At 42.6% G+C, this 15471-nt stretch overlaps 1 protein-coding gene across 1 annotated transcript in view; it reads right to left on the bottom strand.

The window, feature by feature from the left end:
- The window catches only part of CACNA1D (calcium voltage-gated channel subunit alpha1 D), a 166635-nt gene extending 156293 nt beyond the window's left edge, over window positions 1–10342 (bottom strand). The window contains exons 1-3 of the mRNA XM_059856934.1: window positions 10339–10342; window positions 9426–9744; window positions 6894–6999 (exon numbers count right to left, since the gene is read on the bottom strand). Of these exons, the coding sequence (XP_059712917.1) occupies window positions 6894–6999; window positions 9426–9744; window positions 10339–10342 (429 nt within the window). The remainder of the gene's footprint in view (window positions 1–6893; window positions 7000–9425; window positions 9745–10338) is intronic.
- Between the last annotated feature and the right edge of the window lie 5129 nt (window positions 10343–15471).

The following is a 15471-nucleotide window of genomic DNA, read 5'->3' as shown; positions in this document are numbered from 1 at the left end:
GAGAAACCCCAAAAAACCAGTTTTCTCTACCAGTGCAGCACTATTCTGTTTGGGGACTGACTTTAGGCTATAACAGAAAAAGAACTCTTTCTGGTGGGAGCTCTCTCCCCAGGCAGCTTGCCAGCAGTGCACTACCAGCAAACCTCTTTAAGGAAAGACAAGCCCTTAGTAGGAATTCCCCACAGGAACAAGCTTGCAACTTTGAACATGGAAAAAACATTTCCCTTCAAATGGGAATGATCAAGTACATCTTTTTGTGAGACCTTCTGGTCTGGACAACCGAGAACCTCTCTCTCGTATATAAAAAAAGTTTTGTAGTGTCATTACCTGAAATCTGTAACACCAAACTGCAGATCTTCACACACCCTTATACTCCAAAGAGACATTTTAGGATCAGCTGCTTCAGCACAGATTAAGTTTTACCAGGACACAGAAAATAAACTAAAGAGAAACAAGGACTTGACTGTGTGATTCCCACACCTCTACAAACCCAAATGACCTTTCTGCCAGTTGGAAATTGCCAGTCATCCTGGTCACAGCTTTCCTTTGGGAATGTCTCTCTTCCTACACCAGAGAGTGAAATACAAGTTCTGTTTCATTCACAGCTAGAGATGGACTTGACACATGCAATTACATTCAGCAGAAAAATCCAAGAGCTATGTCACATTACTGGGGTAGTGCTGCACAGATAGTGCACAGAACTTACTGCAGGATAAAGTGGGACTAAAACACAAACTCAGAATTCTCATCTGTTTTGCAGAGGTGTGCATTGCAAGACAAAGGAAAAAAATTCCCTAAATTCAAAATCTGCATTGAAAAAAAATCAAAGTAATCCATAATAATTAGTTAATGCACATTACTGAAGTTTTGGGCTGACAGTAATATTAAACAAAGAATTGAAATGGAAATAGGAAGAAAGGGATGAGTACTAAATTACAATATTTTTTTCTAATCCCCTTGCAGAAATGTCATCTATTGAGAAATTCTTGCAAATGTGCAAAGGTTACTGATGCACTTTCTTTGACCTAATAACCATGAACTAACTTTATTATTCATTTTCAGAGAGATAAGGCATGTTGTTCATGTAGTTAAATAGTTATTTCATGGGGTTTTGAACAAGAAATACAAGTCAGGGTATCGATGTACATGAAAAATAGCAAAAAAACATTACCAGAACTATCCCTCAGAGCATTTGCATAGAGACAAAAAAACTGACCCAAGTCTCCCAATTTTACTGTGTGGGGATTTTTTTCAAAATTGAGCTAATGATTTTCTCACAGGCCCCTCCTATTCATATACAGACAAGTAACACATTTCACTGACTTGAATCAATGTACAATATAAAATTCCTATGGTATATCAGATACAATTAGATCCTATATTTTTGACTCTTTTTCAGCTAAAACTTAATGATATTTTCTCTTAAAACAAATTAATCTGGTATCTTTAGTATGGGTAGCTTGGCTAAGTGTACATAAGTCATTATAAGGTCTCCACCATGTTTTCCCAAGCAAAGTGAAGTATTTTCAGCAGAGTCCAAATTATTTTGCATCTTTCCTCAAAAGTTTACTTGGGTGACTTTCATGCCAGCTAACAGGGACATTAGGAGAGTGCGTTAGCTAAGAGTCTAAAGATAGAAAAATATCAGAAACACAGTATCAAAAAGTTATTTAGATTGGAAGATTTTTCTAAGTGAGTGGAAAGAGAACCAGGCCTTAAAGACCCTTGAGCTGAAAAAGTAAACATGGCAAAGACAGTAGATAAACACAGAAATCCTTCTAAGATACAACACTGAGCACTTAGCACTTAAACAAAAAATCTTGAGTATTATTTACTAAACGAGATTAAAATTTATGGAATTCTACAACAATATTTTCAGATAATCTCCTTATAAAGGACAACTGGGTGCCAGGTGAAAACCAACAACATTTTCAATGGATGGATTAATTAGTCATGTGGCTCCAGAACTGAATGAGTCATCGAGTTGCTAATGAGATAAGGACAGGAAGCTTGACACCTCTAAGTCAAGAGTTCAACCGGTTCTTCTCAGAGTACTCTCCTGCTGTGCCCTAGATTGAAGGCACAACACTGGCTTTCCTCCTGCTGAAGGGACTCAAGGAGCCATGCAAAGCTACTTACAGAGGAAATCTTGGCCTGAAAGTAGGACACAAACATTACCTTTCTCCAGCAGTGTGCCCACTACGGCTCTCCCAGCCCCTGGGATAAAGAGGAGGCATCCAGGACCATCAGCACTGCCCTGCTCTGCCAGCACTGGCTGAGAGACAGCCTCTAGCACATGGCCTCTCTCAGAGGCTTCCCCACTGACAGTGGCACTCAGACAAGGCTGAAGAATCCTGTTATCAGGGGTACAGAGACTTGTAATTTCCATTAGGGGCCCTTTGTGCACTACTGGCAAGTTCTTGGCTCGTGGGGCTTTGCCAGCTTGCTGCCATTTCCACAGCTGGGTGTCCCACCCCTGACTCTGCTGTCAACCTCTTCTCAAGTAGAACAGTGTCACCACACAAACCTTGGGGTCTAGTCACAAGAGATGCAGAGCAACCAAAGATTCAACTCAGACTTCAGGGGTGTCAACTGAAGCAGGTCTGGATGGATGGATGCCTTCTGATTGTTCATATTTACTTATCAAAAAGAGGGAAAGAAAAAGAACAACCAACAATGTCTCTACCACTGCCAAAACCCATTGTATGGTGCTGGTCTGCCTGCACATGATAAAGAAAGAAGCCCAGTGCAAGTTGGGCAATGGAAAGGCAGCAGGAGACAAAACACAGAACAGAACATGGGACAGCAGGATGACACCTGGAAGACAAATTGAGATAGGAGAAGGAGATGGAGAAAAGCATGCTGCACAAGAGGACAAACAGAAGAGAAAACACAGAGAGAAGCCAGAGGGTAGAGGCAAAAGATAACAAGAAATAAATGAGTGGGAAGTTAAAGACAAAAGACATGAAGGGAAATAACAGAGCACAGATGAGGAACAAAGGAAAAAACAGAAAGAGAAATAAAATATATATACAGGAAACCCTTTCTGCTAGAAACTGCTTCTTATCAAGCTCAGACAAGAAACACTTCCAAAAAGAAGAGCTCAATCAAGCATGGAAAGTTCAGATCACCTGAAACTTCTGAAAGCAGATGAAAGAAACTACCTTAAATTATGAAGCAGGATTTCATCCCAAAGTACATTGCCCCTGCTCTGCTCTAACAGAAAACTTCTCAGTTCCATAATAGTTTCACCCATCTACTTGAAGAAGAACAGGGCCTACTTCTGTCAGTACAGTCAGTGATTAGGGACTAATTATTGATGAAGTAGAATTCAGTCTGAAGTTCATCCCTGTGTGCTGCAGTCCATGCAATTCACACAGCCATGAGAGAACTACTCCAGTTAAACTACAGAAAAGAGGATCCCTTTCTCCTGCCTCTCCTGCACACATCAAAGACACATCAAGGTGTTTTAGGCAAAGGATTACACAAATTTTCCCACTGAACACAGGGCTGTAGCCCTTGGCAAGTGGTCAAGCACAGTCCAGTCTGAATTTGATTCTGCATTTCTGTTTGGTTTGAATGCATTGTTTTCTGTCACTCACTAACACCTCCTTCCTGGCAGAGTATGACCATGAATCCACTGAGCAAGAAGGTAACTGTACTGCACCCTTGATCCCAGAGACAGGCAAAAAGGCCAAACACAAACCAGAACTTGTGCATTCAGAACACAAAAAGACATACCAAAGAAAAAAAAGCTAATAACGAAAGGGACACCTGTTCCTACATCATTGCTTACCATTACCATCTGCTTAATTCAGTCACCAATATACTGAAGAAACCTTTTCTTGCTTCCCTAAATTATCATAAATATCTCATAGCACACTGCTGGCTCTGTCACAAAAACATCAGTAATCACAGCTTGCAAATCAAAGACAAGTGACCAACACAGGAACACACAGTGGAACCATCCTTGCACCATCAGTTTTCTATAAATAGTCCACTGTTCCAAAAGGAAGGGTTTGGAAACCTCTCACACATCTTTATCTTAAGATATTTAGGATTAAAGATAGATTCATTTCCAAGAATAAATGATACCTAAGATACAGCCTATTTTTATAAAATACATAAGGATGCATTTAATTCACCATTTCTCTTGAGACACATACACCTGTTTCTTACAATGTTTGTTATATATTTGGTTATAAAATTCATTTTGCCATTACTACTGCAACATATAAGAGTGTTGGAAGCATTAATGAGAAAGGGAGAACATGGCTCACACACCCAGATTTTGGGTGGTTGACACAGGGTCATTGTTTCACTGGCTCAGCCACAGGCAAAGACAGACTCAGAAACCCTCTCAGGTTTCTTTTACAAGTCCTAGAAACTCCATCACACAGCCTGTGCCTTCTAAGCTCCCACCACAGAGAGGAGGGAACACCTGCTCTGCACATACATCCTTGCACTGAGGTCACCACTGCAAACTTTCCAAGTCATAAAGGATGAACACTTGGCCTGCTCAAATTCTCACATATTTACCTTCTCATGAGCCCAACCAAAAATGAACAAGTTTACATTTCTAGTTCCCATTTGCCAGTGTTCCACTGGTTTTTCCTGAGGCTGATTACAAATTATGTCTATTTCGTGTTCATAGAAAAACCCCACGTGGATAAATACTTGATTTTTCTGTTTATAAATGTTTTTTTGAAAGGAGCCAGCTCAGCTAGCTGATGGAAAGCAATTCATCAATTCAATGTAGCAACACTGAGAGAACCAAGCCAGATATAATATCCATATGCAAACCAAAATTTATGAAGATGAACTTGAATTAGAGCCCAAGTGGGGTCTCCTAGCAAGACCAAGGGAGCCAAAATCCTGCCAAAGGTTCAATGATGATTAATATTTGGTCTGTTCACAAAGCAGATGAAAGGTCTAAACATTATTAACAGAACAATCCCTACTCCCAGTATAAGACAGTCCTCTCTCCAACACTTATTGACACAAGCACCTCAAGCAGCAGGAAACACAGGATCCAGCAGGCTCCCAAGCAAGCCAGAAGAGTTCTCACTCAGCTCTTCTCCTATTCCCTCACAGTGCACTTGAATCCACACTAACCAAGGAAAACTGTCAGTGCAATACCAGAGGAGAGACATGGACCCAGACCACTGGGTAACATATTTCATGGTAGAGAACCCCAGTCACAGGAAAAGCCAAAGCTGCTCATTCCAGAACTGTTTTTTTATTAGATTGAGCACACAGGATATGTCTGTGTGCTCCCTTATTGAGCTTAAATCTGACCCAGCAGCTCAAAGTACATAGCCAGTATAAATTCAGCTCTTTGAGCAAACTTAGTGGAATGACTTAACCTCAGGATAAACAGGATGCAAATTTAAATGAGAATTTGAGATCACTTAATGGCCAACTAAACTTTATATACATATAATTGGAGGGGTTTGAGAGCCCTTTTACTTGAAATAGATAAGGTTTAAGAATCTCTTACTAAAAAAAAACTAGACCAACTATTATTCCTTAGACTAGCCTGGCCACATCAAATAAAAAAAGATAAATCATCAGGGATGAAAATGTCCATTGTCTTTCTAAACATTAGCACATTGCAGAATTGAAATTGGCTCAGAAACGCCAGACAGTAACCTAACAAAACTAATGCTAGAAACATTTTTCAAGATGATTAGCCTCTGACACAAGAAACTGCTCTACCCTTTTCATGTAATGCTTTCTGAAATTAGTTATTAGCAGATCTCAGGGTGGACTGACAGCTATGGAGATTTGTGCCCTGAATTTCTCAGGGGAAAACCAGAAAATCTGTTGGTTGGCTGGATACACAGCTGCATAACTCTTTCTTTACACTGACCGGAATTATTCTTTCATCAGCAATTTTTATTCTCCATATTTATTTAATTGCAATTAAAAAGTCTTCTGCACAAAATAATTACTTTAAGAAAAATAAACATATACACACCACAAGTTACACAAACGTGTTGATAGAAGATCTCATATCAATCCTAATTTTCCAGGTAAATGAATACAGAATTATCTACTTCTTTGTACCCAGTTCTTTATTTTATGAACTTCCTTTCCCATCCAAGGAGTCCCATGCAGATTATGAGTGCACAAAACTACTCTACTATTTCCAGATAGAGTTTAATATAAACAACAAAATCATTGCAATGTAATTCAATATTACCCTTGACAGCCTTTTTAAGTTTTAGAGAATTTTAAAAAATTAGTTTCCATTTTATCTTTTCAGGTACAACCCTAGTATACTGTTTTCAACCAAAGAAATACATCTCCACATACCACTTACTGCAATACCATCCCTTTTTTCAAAGATCATTTATACCAGCAGTGACTACTTTGAAAATTCACATTGATGCTCCTATCACTTTAAAATGTATTAATGCAAAATCTCCCACCACACTCTCATTAAAAATTAAAATACCCAGTAAAATAAACAGCAAATAACACCATTAAAAAGTGCAAACAGAGCAGACAAGTACACTAGGGAAGGCAGTAAACCTTCAAGTCTGAAACAAGTGTCAGAAACAGTAACAGCTAGTAAATATATGTAATCAATATAAGCAATGGAAACAAATTAAAACTTTCTTGCCACACAAATATATGGACATACACAGCATATTAATGCACATTCCTTTCCAAAGAATTTTACTGATAAAAAAACTAATTTTGATCACATGACAAAGTAACACTTAATACTGAGGAGGAAACACAAAGCAATTCCATATACATTTTGTGTAACACTATATACCAGTTTCTTTTGCTGAAATTACCTATATTTGGTGCAATCTCAAATACTAGCAGTTCATCATGCTAAAAGCACAGCAAACAAAAAATAAAAATTCGAGATTACTTACCAAATTATGATTAGTTGAATTAGAATCATCTTCTGGGAATGGGATGTAAACAGCTAAGGCCACACAATTGGCAAAAATAGACAGTAGTATAAATATGTCAAATGGTCTGGAAAATCTTGTTAAGGAACTCATGACTTAGGAGTATCTGCAAACTTTTAAGTCTAGCTCTCCATTCCAGCATCAACAATGGTAAAGCAAGTCTTTGCTTTAAGGCAATCTTTTGACTGATAACTCTGACAAACACTCCATCACCTTTAGTTATAGCACTATATATACCATATTATTTTCCATCACAATGATCCTTCAACGTCCTCTTCCTTTTGTAAGGAGTGAAAACTATTACTCATGCTGTCACAGAGCACTTTACATTAAATTCCAAAGATGAATAGAATTATCCACTTTTAAATCTACATGCAGGTCATCATAGTGGGCAAGGAATACTCATGGAGCTGTTCTGTCCTCATATAAAGGTTTAATAAATATACATTTATCCAAAGGAGGAAAACCATTGGAAATACAGTTCATAGTAGGATATGGGAAAGATTCCCAGAAAACCACAACTATTCTCCTACAGGAGAGCTAGAAAGCTGTTCAATTGACACAGGAAATTCTGAGCCATTCCACGTCTCTGACAGTTGTATTCCTGAATCCTGGCTTTGGCCAAGCCAGATGAAAGTTTAGGTGAGTTGAATAGAAAATAGAATATCATGGCTGGCTTGGCAGCCAGACAAAGAGAAGCTACTGACTTCCACACTGACAACAGCATGGACTGCAGCTCTGCTTTCTATACTGGGGCTGGACAGCAGCAGTGGGAACCTGGACATGGCTTCTGTCTTCCAGAAAAAATTTCTTAACTTTCTTAAAATTCATGCATATGAAGTTCATCCTTCAGTTCATCATTGATTTTCCTTTTTCATGAGGTATTTTACTATTCTCAATGACCAGAAACATGGAGGTACTGAGATGAGCCTATCTGTGGGAGCTTGGAAAAGAAGTACTTGGACTTGAGCTACAATTTTTGGCATCCTTTGATGCACAACCTCTGGATATGTTTCCATAAGAGTCCACTAAAAGACTGGGGTAAGAGTACTAAATATATTCAAAAGCATATTTTTGCCAGTTTAAAAAACTCCCTGGGAAAAATAGCAGGGTGGGGGGAAGAGTCCTACAAAGCCCATATGTCCTATAAGATGTGTGACATTTTGTTTGCTGGCCTATTAAAAGTTTGTCACCTTGAAGGCCACTTTTATGTCTACAAAGCAGATCAACATGAACAGCTGCTACATGGTGTACAAAATAAAGTCACAACAGCATTTTCCAGACTGGAGTGAGCAACTGATACCATCACAAGACTGACGATCTTGTTTTATGATGTGGTGCTGCTGGGACAAATTCTCGCTGAGTTATTCCACTCCAGATCCACAGTAATTTCATTTACCTGACCTTAGCCAAGGAGAGGCCAATTTACTGAAATTAGTTGGACTTCTACCAGTTTAAATGAAAGAAGAAGCCATTTCACTATCTTTAATTTGCAATTGAATTTTGTACAAAGAACTGAGAAACACCAACCCAATAAATGAGTAACAGCTCTTATTGCCAGGTTGGCTGTTCTGTTTATAGTAACAAATTGAGTTTTACTTCAGTAATCTACTGTCTTGAACAGCTGTTTCCCATTACAGGGATGATGCCATGGCTAATATGCTAACATTTTTCTCCTTGTACCCCAGCAAAACTATTTTCTATTTCAAAGCTTTTCTTGGTAATTAAATAATTTACTAAACCAACATGCCAGAGAAATGTACATATTTCCACATCATAACCACTGAACTAAAGGAAAAGCCATTCCTCCCATCACACAGGTCATCATGAACACAAGGCAACATCTCTGGTCTCCCATCTAGGTGTACATGCTTCCAAATATGTTTGGTGGTAGACATAAGTTGTACAAGCTCAGAAGATTATTATATTTATGACACTTGTGTGTACTTAGAACATTTCCTTGGCTTAAGCAAAAACCTTCCCTACTTTTAGTACTGGGAAAACAATCTTTTTAAAAAGAGTTCTACATCTGACTCATTTGTCCTAATGGCAGTACCCTAAATTGCAATATGGAAGATATAGGTTTGACATCTTTGGCCATCTCCCTAACACTGGATGGCTAAATACATTCCCATGCATTCTTCCTTATTTGGAAAGGCAAAAAATGCAATGCAGAGATTTGCTGGAAGGTGATGTTAGCTTGAAAATGTTCCCCCAACTTTTCCCAGAAAAAAGGAACAGCTATGAGCTCTCCTCTGACTTTGAGCTGCCTACTTCAGTAAATGATATTCTGTGTCAATATGACACAAGAGACTATCTTTAACAGCAACTGAAGCCAAATTAACTCCCATTGACATTAATGACAGTTACCCACACATACAAGTGATGTAACATGTAAGTTGTGATGCTCCAAGAGATCCTGTGAAACAGTCCCTTTATATGATCAGAAAATGTAAGAAAATAATTTCAAAAGCAAACTGCAACAAAGGATACTTCCATTCTACTAGACTAATGCAGGCTCTTCGTATTGGATTGTTGAGGGATAAACAGAAAAGGGCACGGGGTGGCCGACTATTGGACGTATTACCCTGTTTTTTGCTCTTGGCATATTGCTGGCGTTTTCTTTGGGACAGAGATCCTACAGGCTGGGTTGTGGTGGTACTCATGTTTTGGGCAGCCTTTGCTTGTCTAGCAGCATCGATTGCAGCTTGCCAAGATAGAACAGTTTGCTTGGATGGTGCTGAACTGTTTGACTGAATAGCTGGTCCGTCACCAGGGAGAGGAATCCTGGTGCTACTTGCATAGTTCACCTCTGTGGGACAAAAGAAAAAAGTACTTGGTTATAATTGCTTTGCACTAAAACGGGTCTAACCCAAAAAGATTGTTCCAAGACCTCCTGGCAGTGTGATGTTTGCATTACATACACAGATACATATGCATACACTAGTGCTGTGGTATATGCAATTGAACAGTAGAAAATATGCTCAGGGATCAGTTTTACAACTTCAAGACTGATGTAAGTATTGACACACAAACACTTCTCATTTTGATTCTTCCACTTACAATGTCTTTTCTTACTGGATGGAAGCCTTCCTGTCCTCATGTTTATTCAGTAAACCATACCTACCCTTTAAGATCAAGTTTTCTGCAGCACCTTAGCATTTACTACTCTCTCAATTTATTTTGGTCTAAAGAATAGTCATTCCAAATTCTTACACATTGTTCAATTAAGAATAAGCAGCAAGGTAGAGGGGGAAGTTCTGTAAGCAAGTTAAATCTTGCCCTGCTTTGCATTCTCAAAGAAAAATGTGTGGATGCCTCCCACAAGCGAAGATCCAATGCTGTCTGTGATAAACACGTTCATAAAGCTCTGCTGTCTTGTGCACAAGGAATCACAACCACGGACCCATTGTAAGAGGATGAGCTCTGGTTCTGTCAAAGGATGATGTTTGGTTTTGCTTCTTCAAGAGAATCTAAAAAATAAACTGCACCTTCCAAATAATAATCGAGTGCTCTTTATGCAGATGACAGCAAAGAGGCAAAACACCACCTCCTCGCAAGGATCCTTCCTCGCGAGCTCTCTGACTAGCGCAACAGTCTACTCCTACATGCACCTGTAGGAAGGAGAGGCTCCTGAGTGCGATTCAAAACTTGATGCCTGGGTGGGGGAAAAAAATGGAGGAACGGCACAATATACGTGCTGGGAATTCGGGCTGGCAAGAGAGATGACTGTGAAACGGATCTACGCAGGCAGGGGAAGAAAAATCGCTCCCCGTCAAGCAGCGGAGAGGCAGGAAAAGCACAGCCCTCCTGCTCCAGACGGGGGGCACAGACCACGGGAGCGCCGCGAACCCGCGTGGACGCGGACGAGGCCGGGGCCGGCCCCCGCTCCGGGGGCGCGGGAGCCCTAAGATGGCTCCCCGGGATGGCGGCGGGGAGTGGGGGGGTCACGGCGGGGCCCCCACGGAGCTGCCGCGGGGAGCGGCACCGGCGCGGCGAGCGCTGGCCAGCGGCGGCGCATCAACAGCTGGGTGACACGGGGGGCAGAGCCGCCGCGGGGGCAAAGGTGGCACATCTACCTCCAACATTTTCCCAAAGCATCCCTGCTTCCCCTCCCGCCCTCTCTTTTTTTTTTTTTTTTTTTTTTTTTTCCCCTCTCCAGATATAAATGCAATGGCACAGCCATCTCCCCCGCCTTCCGCCTGCCCTTCGGGATGCCATGAAACGTGGCTCGGCGCAAATAAACCACCCACCTACTCATCTATCTATATAGCTATCGTCTTTTTAAATGGATGCTTGAAAGGGAAACAAAGCCCGGGTGACTGCGTTCCTCGGGGGCAACACAAACTTGCTGCCGATTGAGGAGGGAGGAATCATTTATAAACAACAGCGGGGGCTGTGGCAGCGCCGGAGCCCGTCGGCGGAGCGGATTAGCGGCGCGGAGCCCCGCGTCTCGCCCCCGTGCGCCCCGCCGGGCAGGGGCCGAGCGCATCGCGCCCGCCGCCCTGCCCTCGGCCCCGCCGTCCTCCCGCCCAGCGCGGGGCAGCCCTCGGGAGCCGCAACTCCGGGCAGGTTCAGCCCCAGGTACACACGGATGAGGCAAACGCAGCCCCAGCCGCGTCCTCCCGCAGCTGATATTAATGGCCCCAGGATAAGGGACGGACGCGCATAAATGCACTCGCGCGTTGGTCACACGCCGAGGGCAGCACCTTGTCCCGCCTTCGCCTCATCCCCTGCCCTTCGCGGTCCCTCCTCGAACACAGCCGCTCGTTCCTTTCCCATCCCAAACCGACCCCATCCTCAACCCCTTCCCTAATCCCCCCAATCCCCGACTCCCAAATCCCTCATAAATCCTCCCCCGCCCCCACCCTCCCCTCAGCCCCAAGCACGCCGCTGCCCTTGGTGGGCGCCCCGGCTCTTACCTTCAGGGTGCTGCTCGGGCTGCGGCTGCTGGTGCATTTTTCTCACTTTCTCCAGCGTGTGAGAGGAAAATGAAAAAAGAAAAAAGGGCAGAGACGCCCCCCAACCCCACCCCGAGCCAGGTGCGCGCTGCCCCTGCGCTACCCGCTACCCGACCCCCATGGTAGTGACTAGAGACGTGCGAGGGGCTGCTGCTGCTGCTCCTCCTCCTCCTGCCGCTGCTGCTTCGCCGCTGCCAAATCCCTCAGAGTTTGGGCCAACATGACACTCACATCCGGGTGACACGGGATCTCTCCATCCCTAGCAACCCGGCTGCTGCCGCCGCCGCCGGCTCCTCGGTCCCCTCCTGCCGCTGCTGCCTGCTCCCCGGTCCCCCTCCTCCCGCCGCCGCCTGCTCCGCCTCGGCCCCCTCCTCCCGCCGCCGCCGCTGCCGCCGCCCGCCCGCTCGCTCGCAGTCCCCCTCCTCCCGCCGCCGCGGGCTTTAACTCCCTCGCTGCTGCCACCGCCGTCACCGACACCTGCTGCTGCGGCCGGGCGGGGGCGCGGGGCCGCTCCGACCGCCCGGAGCTCCGACACTGCGAACAGATCCGCGCCCGCCGCCGCCTTAACCCCGTCATCGCCGCACCTGCTCCGGCCCGGGCCCCCGTCCTTCCCCAGCCCCCTGCCCAGGGCAGGGACGGCGACAACACCCGGGGCACCGACCTCGGCGACAGCGGCTTTAGCGCTCCCTCTCCGAGGGCTCCGGGCACCGCGTCCCCGCTCCTGGCTGCTCAGGGCTCCCCGGCTGCTCCGTCCCTGCCCGCACCCTGTGCCCTCACCTCCAGGAAAACTCCCGAGTAATCCCAACGCCGAGCTCTCCGCTGACCTGTTGAAAGGCTGCCATTCTGACTTCAAGCTAACATAGGATTAGTTTATCCAAAGTTTATCCAAATAAATAAATTGACTTGGGAAAAAAATCATTTTGGCGTTACCTTCCACTGCAGAAGCCTCAAACATTCATTTCGATTTTGTCTCATTGGTGGTGAGGCTACCCCAGAAGCGCCGTGTCTGGAGGGACCCTGAGCTGCTACCGCAAAGGAACAAACTCGGAACAGCCACCTTCCCCTACGGCAAGGCAGTGCTTCAATCACAACAGAAAGTGATTAATGAAGTCCGGTAAGAATTATAGACATAAATTCCAATTTGAAACAGGACTGATGCTTCCAAATTATAGTTTGTTTTCTCTGCAATGAACATTTCCCCATATTTTTTAAGAGTATTTCAAGCCACAGTCAAACTCGGTGGGTGTGAACCCTTATCTTTGACAAGAAGCGTTAAGAAAACTTTTCCATTAAACTATTTCTACTACACCTTTCTTCTGCCACGTTTGTATTCATGTTTGTATTCAACCACTCTTTCATCCACCCTTCATCCAAAACTATCTCCATCTAATAAATAATAAATAACATCTACAGATAGTAATTAGTAGAAGAACAAACCTTAATACTGCTGATATTCTCCAGGGATCCAGCAAAGAATGCCCAGACAGCAGCTTTATAAGAAGCTCTCCGTTACGTAGAGCCTATCCTTTTTGACTTTACCTTTGTTAATTAAAATTAAAAAAAAAAAAAAATAGCAGCAAGGCTGACATAGAGAGCAACCTTCCACGGATACTTCTTGACCTTGGGTTTAGAGCCTCCTCTTTTCCAATTTTCTGACTTGTCTGGCTCAGCTGTTGCAGGTTTTGTTGATTTGGGAGGGTACCACACCCTCTTCACAGGTGTCATTACAGTGCAGGTGTTTCCAGTTTAAACAATCTTAACATACTTAGGTGCTTGCCTTACATGTCCAGAAATTAACTAGGACTTTGCAACAGCCAGATATTTATGCTTGGTAGATTTTTCAAAAGTATCTAAATCAAGATTAGTTGCCTAACAACCACTGCAGGTGCTGAAGAAGGCACCTCATGTGCTTAGCAGGAGTCAGTGCCTAACCCAAGTACCTAAGAAGTATCTTGGCAAAGTTGGACTCCAGTATCCCAATTTTTTTTTTTTTTTAAATTAGGCTCATTAATTTAGCACTGAGGCACAACTGAGAAGTTCACATCTGATAAGGTCTGGGTCTAACACAAACAAAAACACCCCCCAAGAAACTGCTTCCCTTGCAAATTTTTTCATAAATTTTCTGATTTGGGCCTCACCAATGTCTATTTTCTAACCCCAGTCTTTATAATGACCACATCAATATGTACTGAAAGCTACCAAATACTCCTCAAAATCAATAAGCCATTAAACAGAGAAAAAAATTTCACATTTGGTCCAAACTTGTAAGCATATAGTTGTGCATATTTCAAAAGCTAACTGTCCCTTTATTGCTAGATCAAATTACCTACTACATTTTCAAATCAAAATTAGAGCTAAAAAGAAAATGCAAGTCTGTTTAGAAACTGTTGAGGAAGTATTCAGGAACACTGTTACAAAAGTTACAAAAGTGCTAATTACAGAAGCATCAATTCTCCTCTGAACAGTTTTCCCTTCTTCTAGAAACTGGTGTCCAGCTGTTTCCCTAAGACTGCCTCACTTTTCTGTCACTTTGATATTGATCACTCACTTCTGAATGAAATAGCCAGCATTCTGTGGATGTTTTAGAATATGTCCCAGCTACTATAACAAGTGATGACATTTTGAATGGAAATAACATTGTCCAGAGAAGAAAGAAATGTGGATGTTCCCATGTGTCATACTTCTGTGCCACACCATACTCAGTGTACTTCATTTATATGTTACAGATTGGTAGAGCAGGGAGTAGATACATTCAATATTATAATACATTTATTGCAGATTTCCAGCTAAACTACCATCATTCCCCTCTTGATAACATTTACTGCTTCTCAGGGATTTATTCTGTGTAAGGGAAAGAGGCAGATGAAGAAACTGACTCAGGGATATCATAGAGAGCCCATTAAGAATTTTGGGGTGCTGTGCAAAAGGATAAACCTGCTTAACCAAAACTTCAGCCACTCTGAACGAGTGGAGTGGAGCACAGCAATTCTGTGAAGGAGATCACTGCAGGAAGCAAAACCAAATCCAGTTGCAATGCATGTGGGAGGAACTTACGTCATAAAAATGTAATTTTATAAAAAATGGGAAGCTGCAGAAGTGGCCTCATCCTTAACAAGGGAGGGATTCTCACTCATGCAGGTCAATCCATTATTAATTCTAATAGTCCAGCTGAAGTTATTACTATGCTAATATATACTAAACTATTACTATCCTTATTCATGGGAGGAATATTTTAAGGAAACATGGCTATGTTGCAAACAAGGATTGGCAGGATTAATTCTTGTCCATGTTATGCATTTCCTTTTAATTTTGTATATATATTTTAGGTGCAGGCTCTCTTCTCCTCTAAAGACTTATATTTTCATTCTTCTCAATTAAAGTATGATGGAGCTACAGTTTGAAGTTCTAGTTCAAATTTTTATCTAAAAAAGACCATGATGAAATTTAAATATGTCCATGTATTGTTTGTGTCAGATCAGTGAATATCACCTTTCTGATGTCACTGTGAGAGTGACTCTTTAAAGAACTTAAAATAGCACATTGTTATTGTGGATGTAGTTTATATAGACAAATACGAA

This window comes from Haemorhous mexicanus, chromosome 11, assembly GCF_027477595.1.
Source record: "Haemorhous mexicanus isolate bHaeMex1 chromosome 11, bHaeMex1.pri, whole genome shotgun sequence".
Taxonomy (NCBI): Eukaryota; Metazoa; Chordata; class Aves; order Passeriformes; family Fringillidae; genus Haemorhous; species Haemorhous mexicanus.
This window is presented reverse-complemented; position numbering and strand designations above follow the sequence as displayed.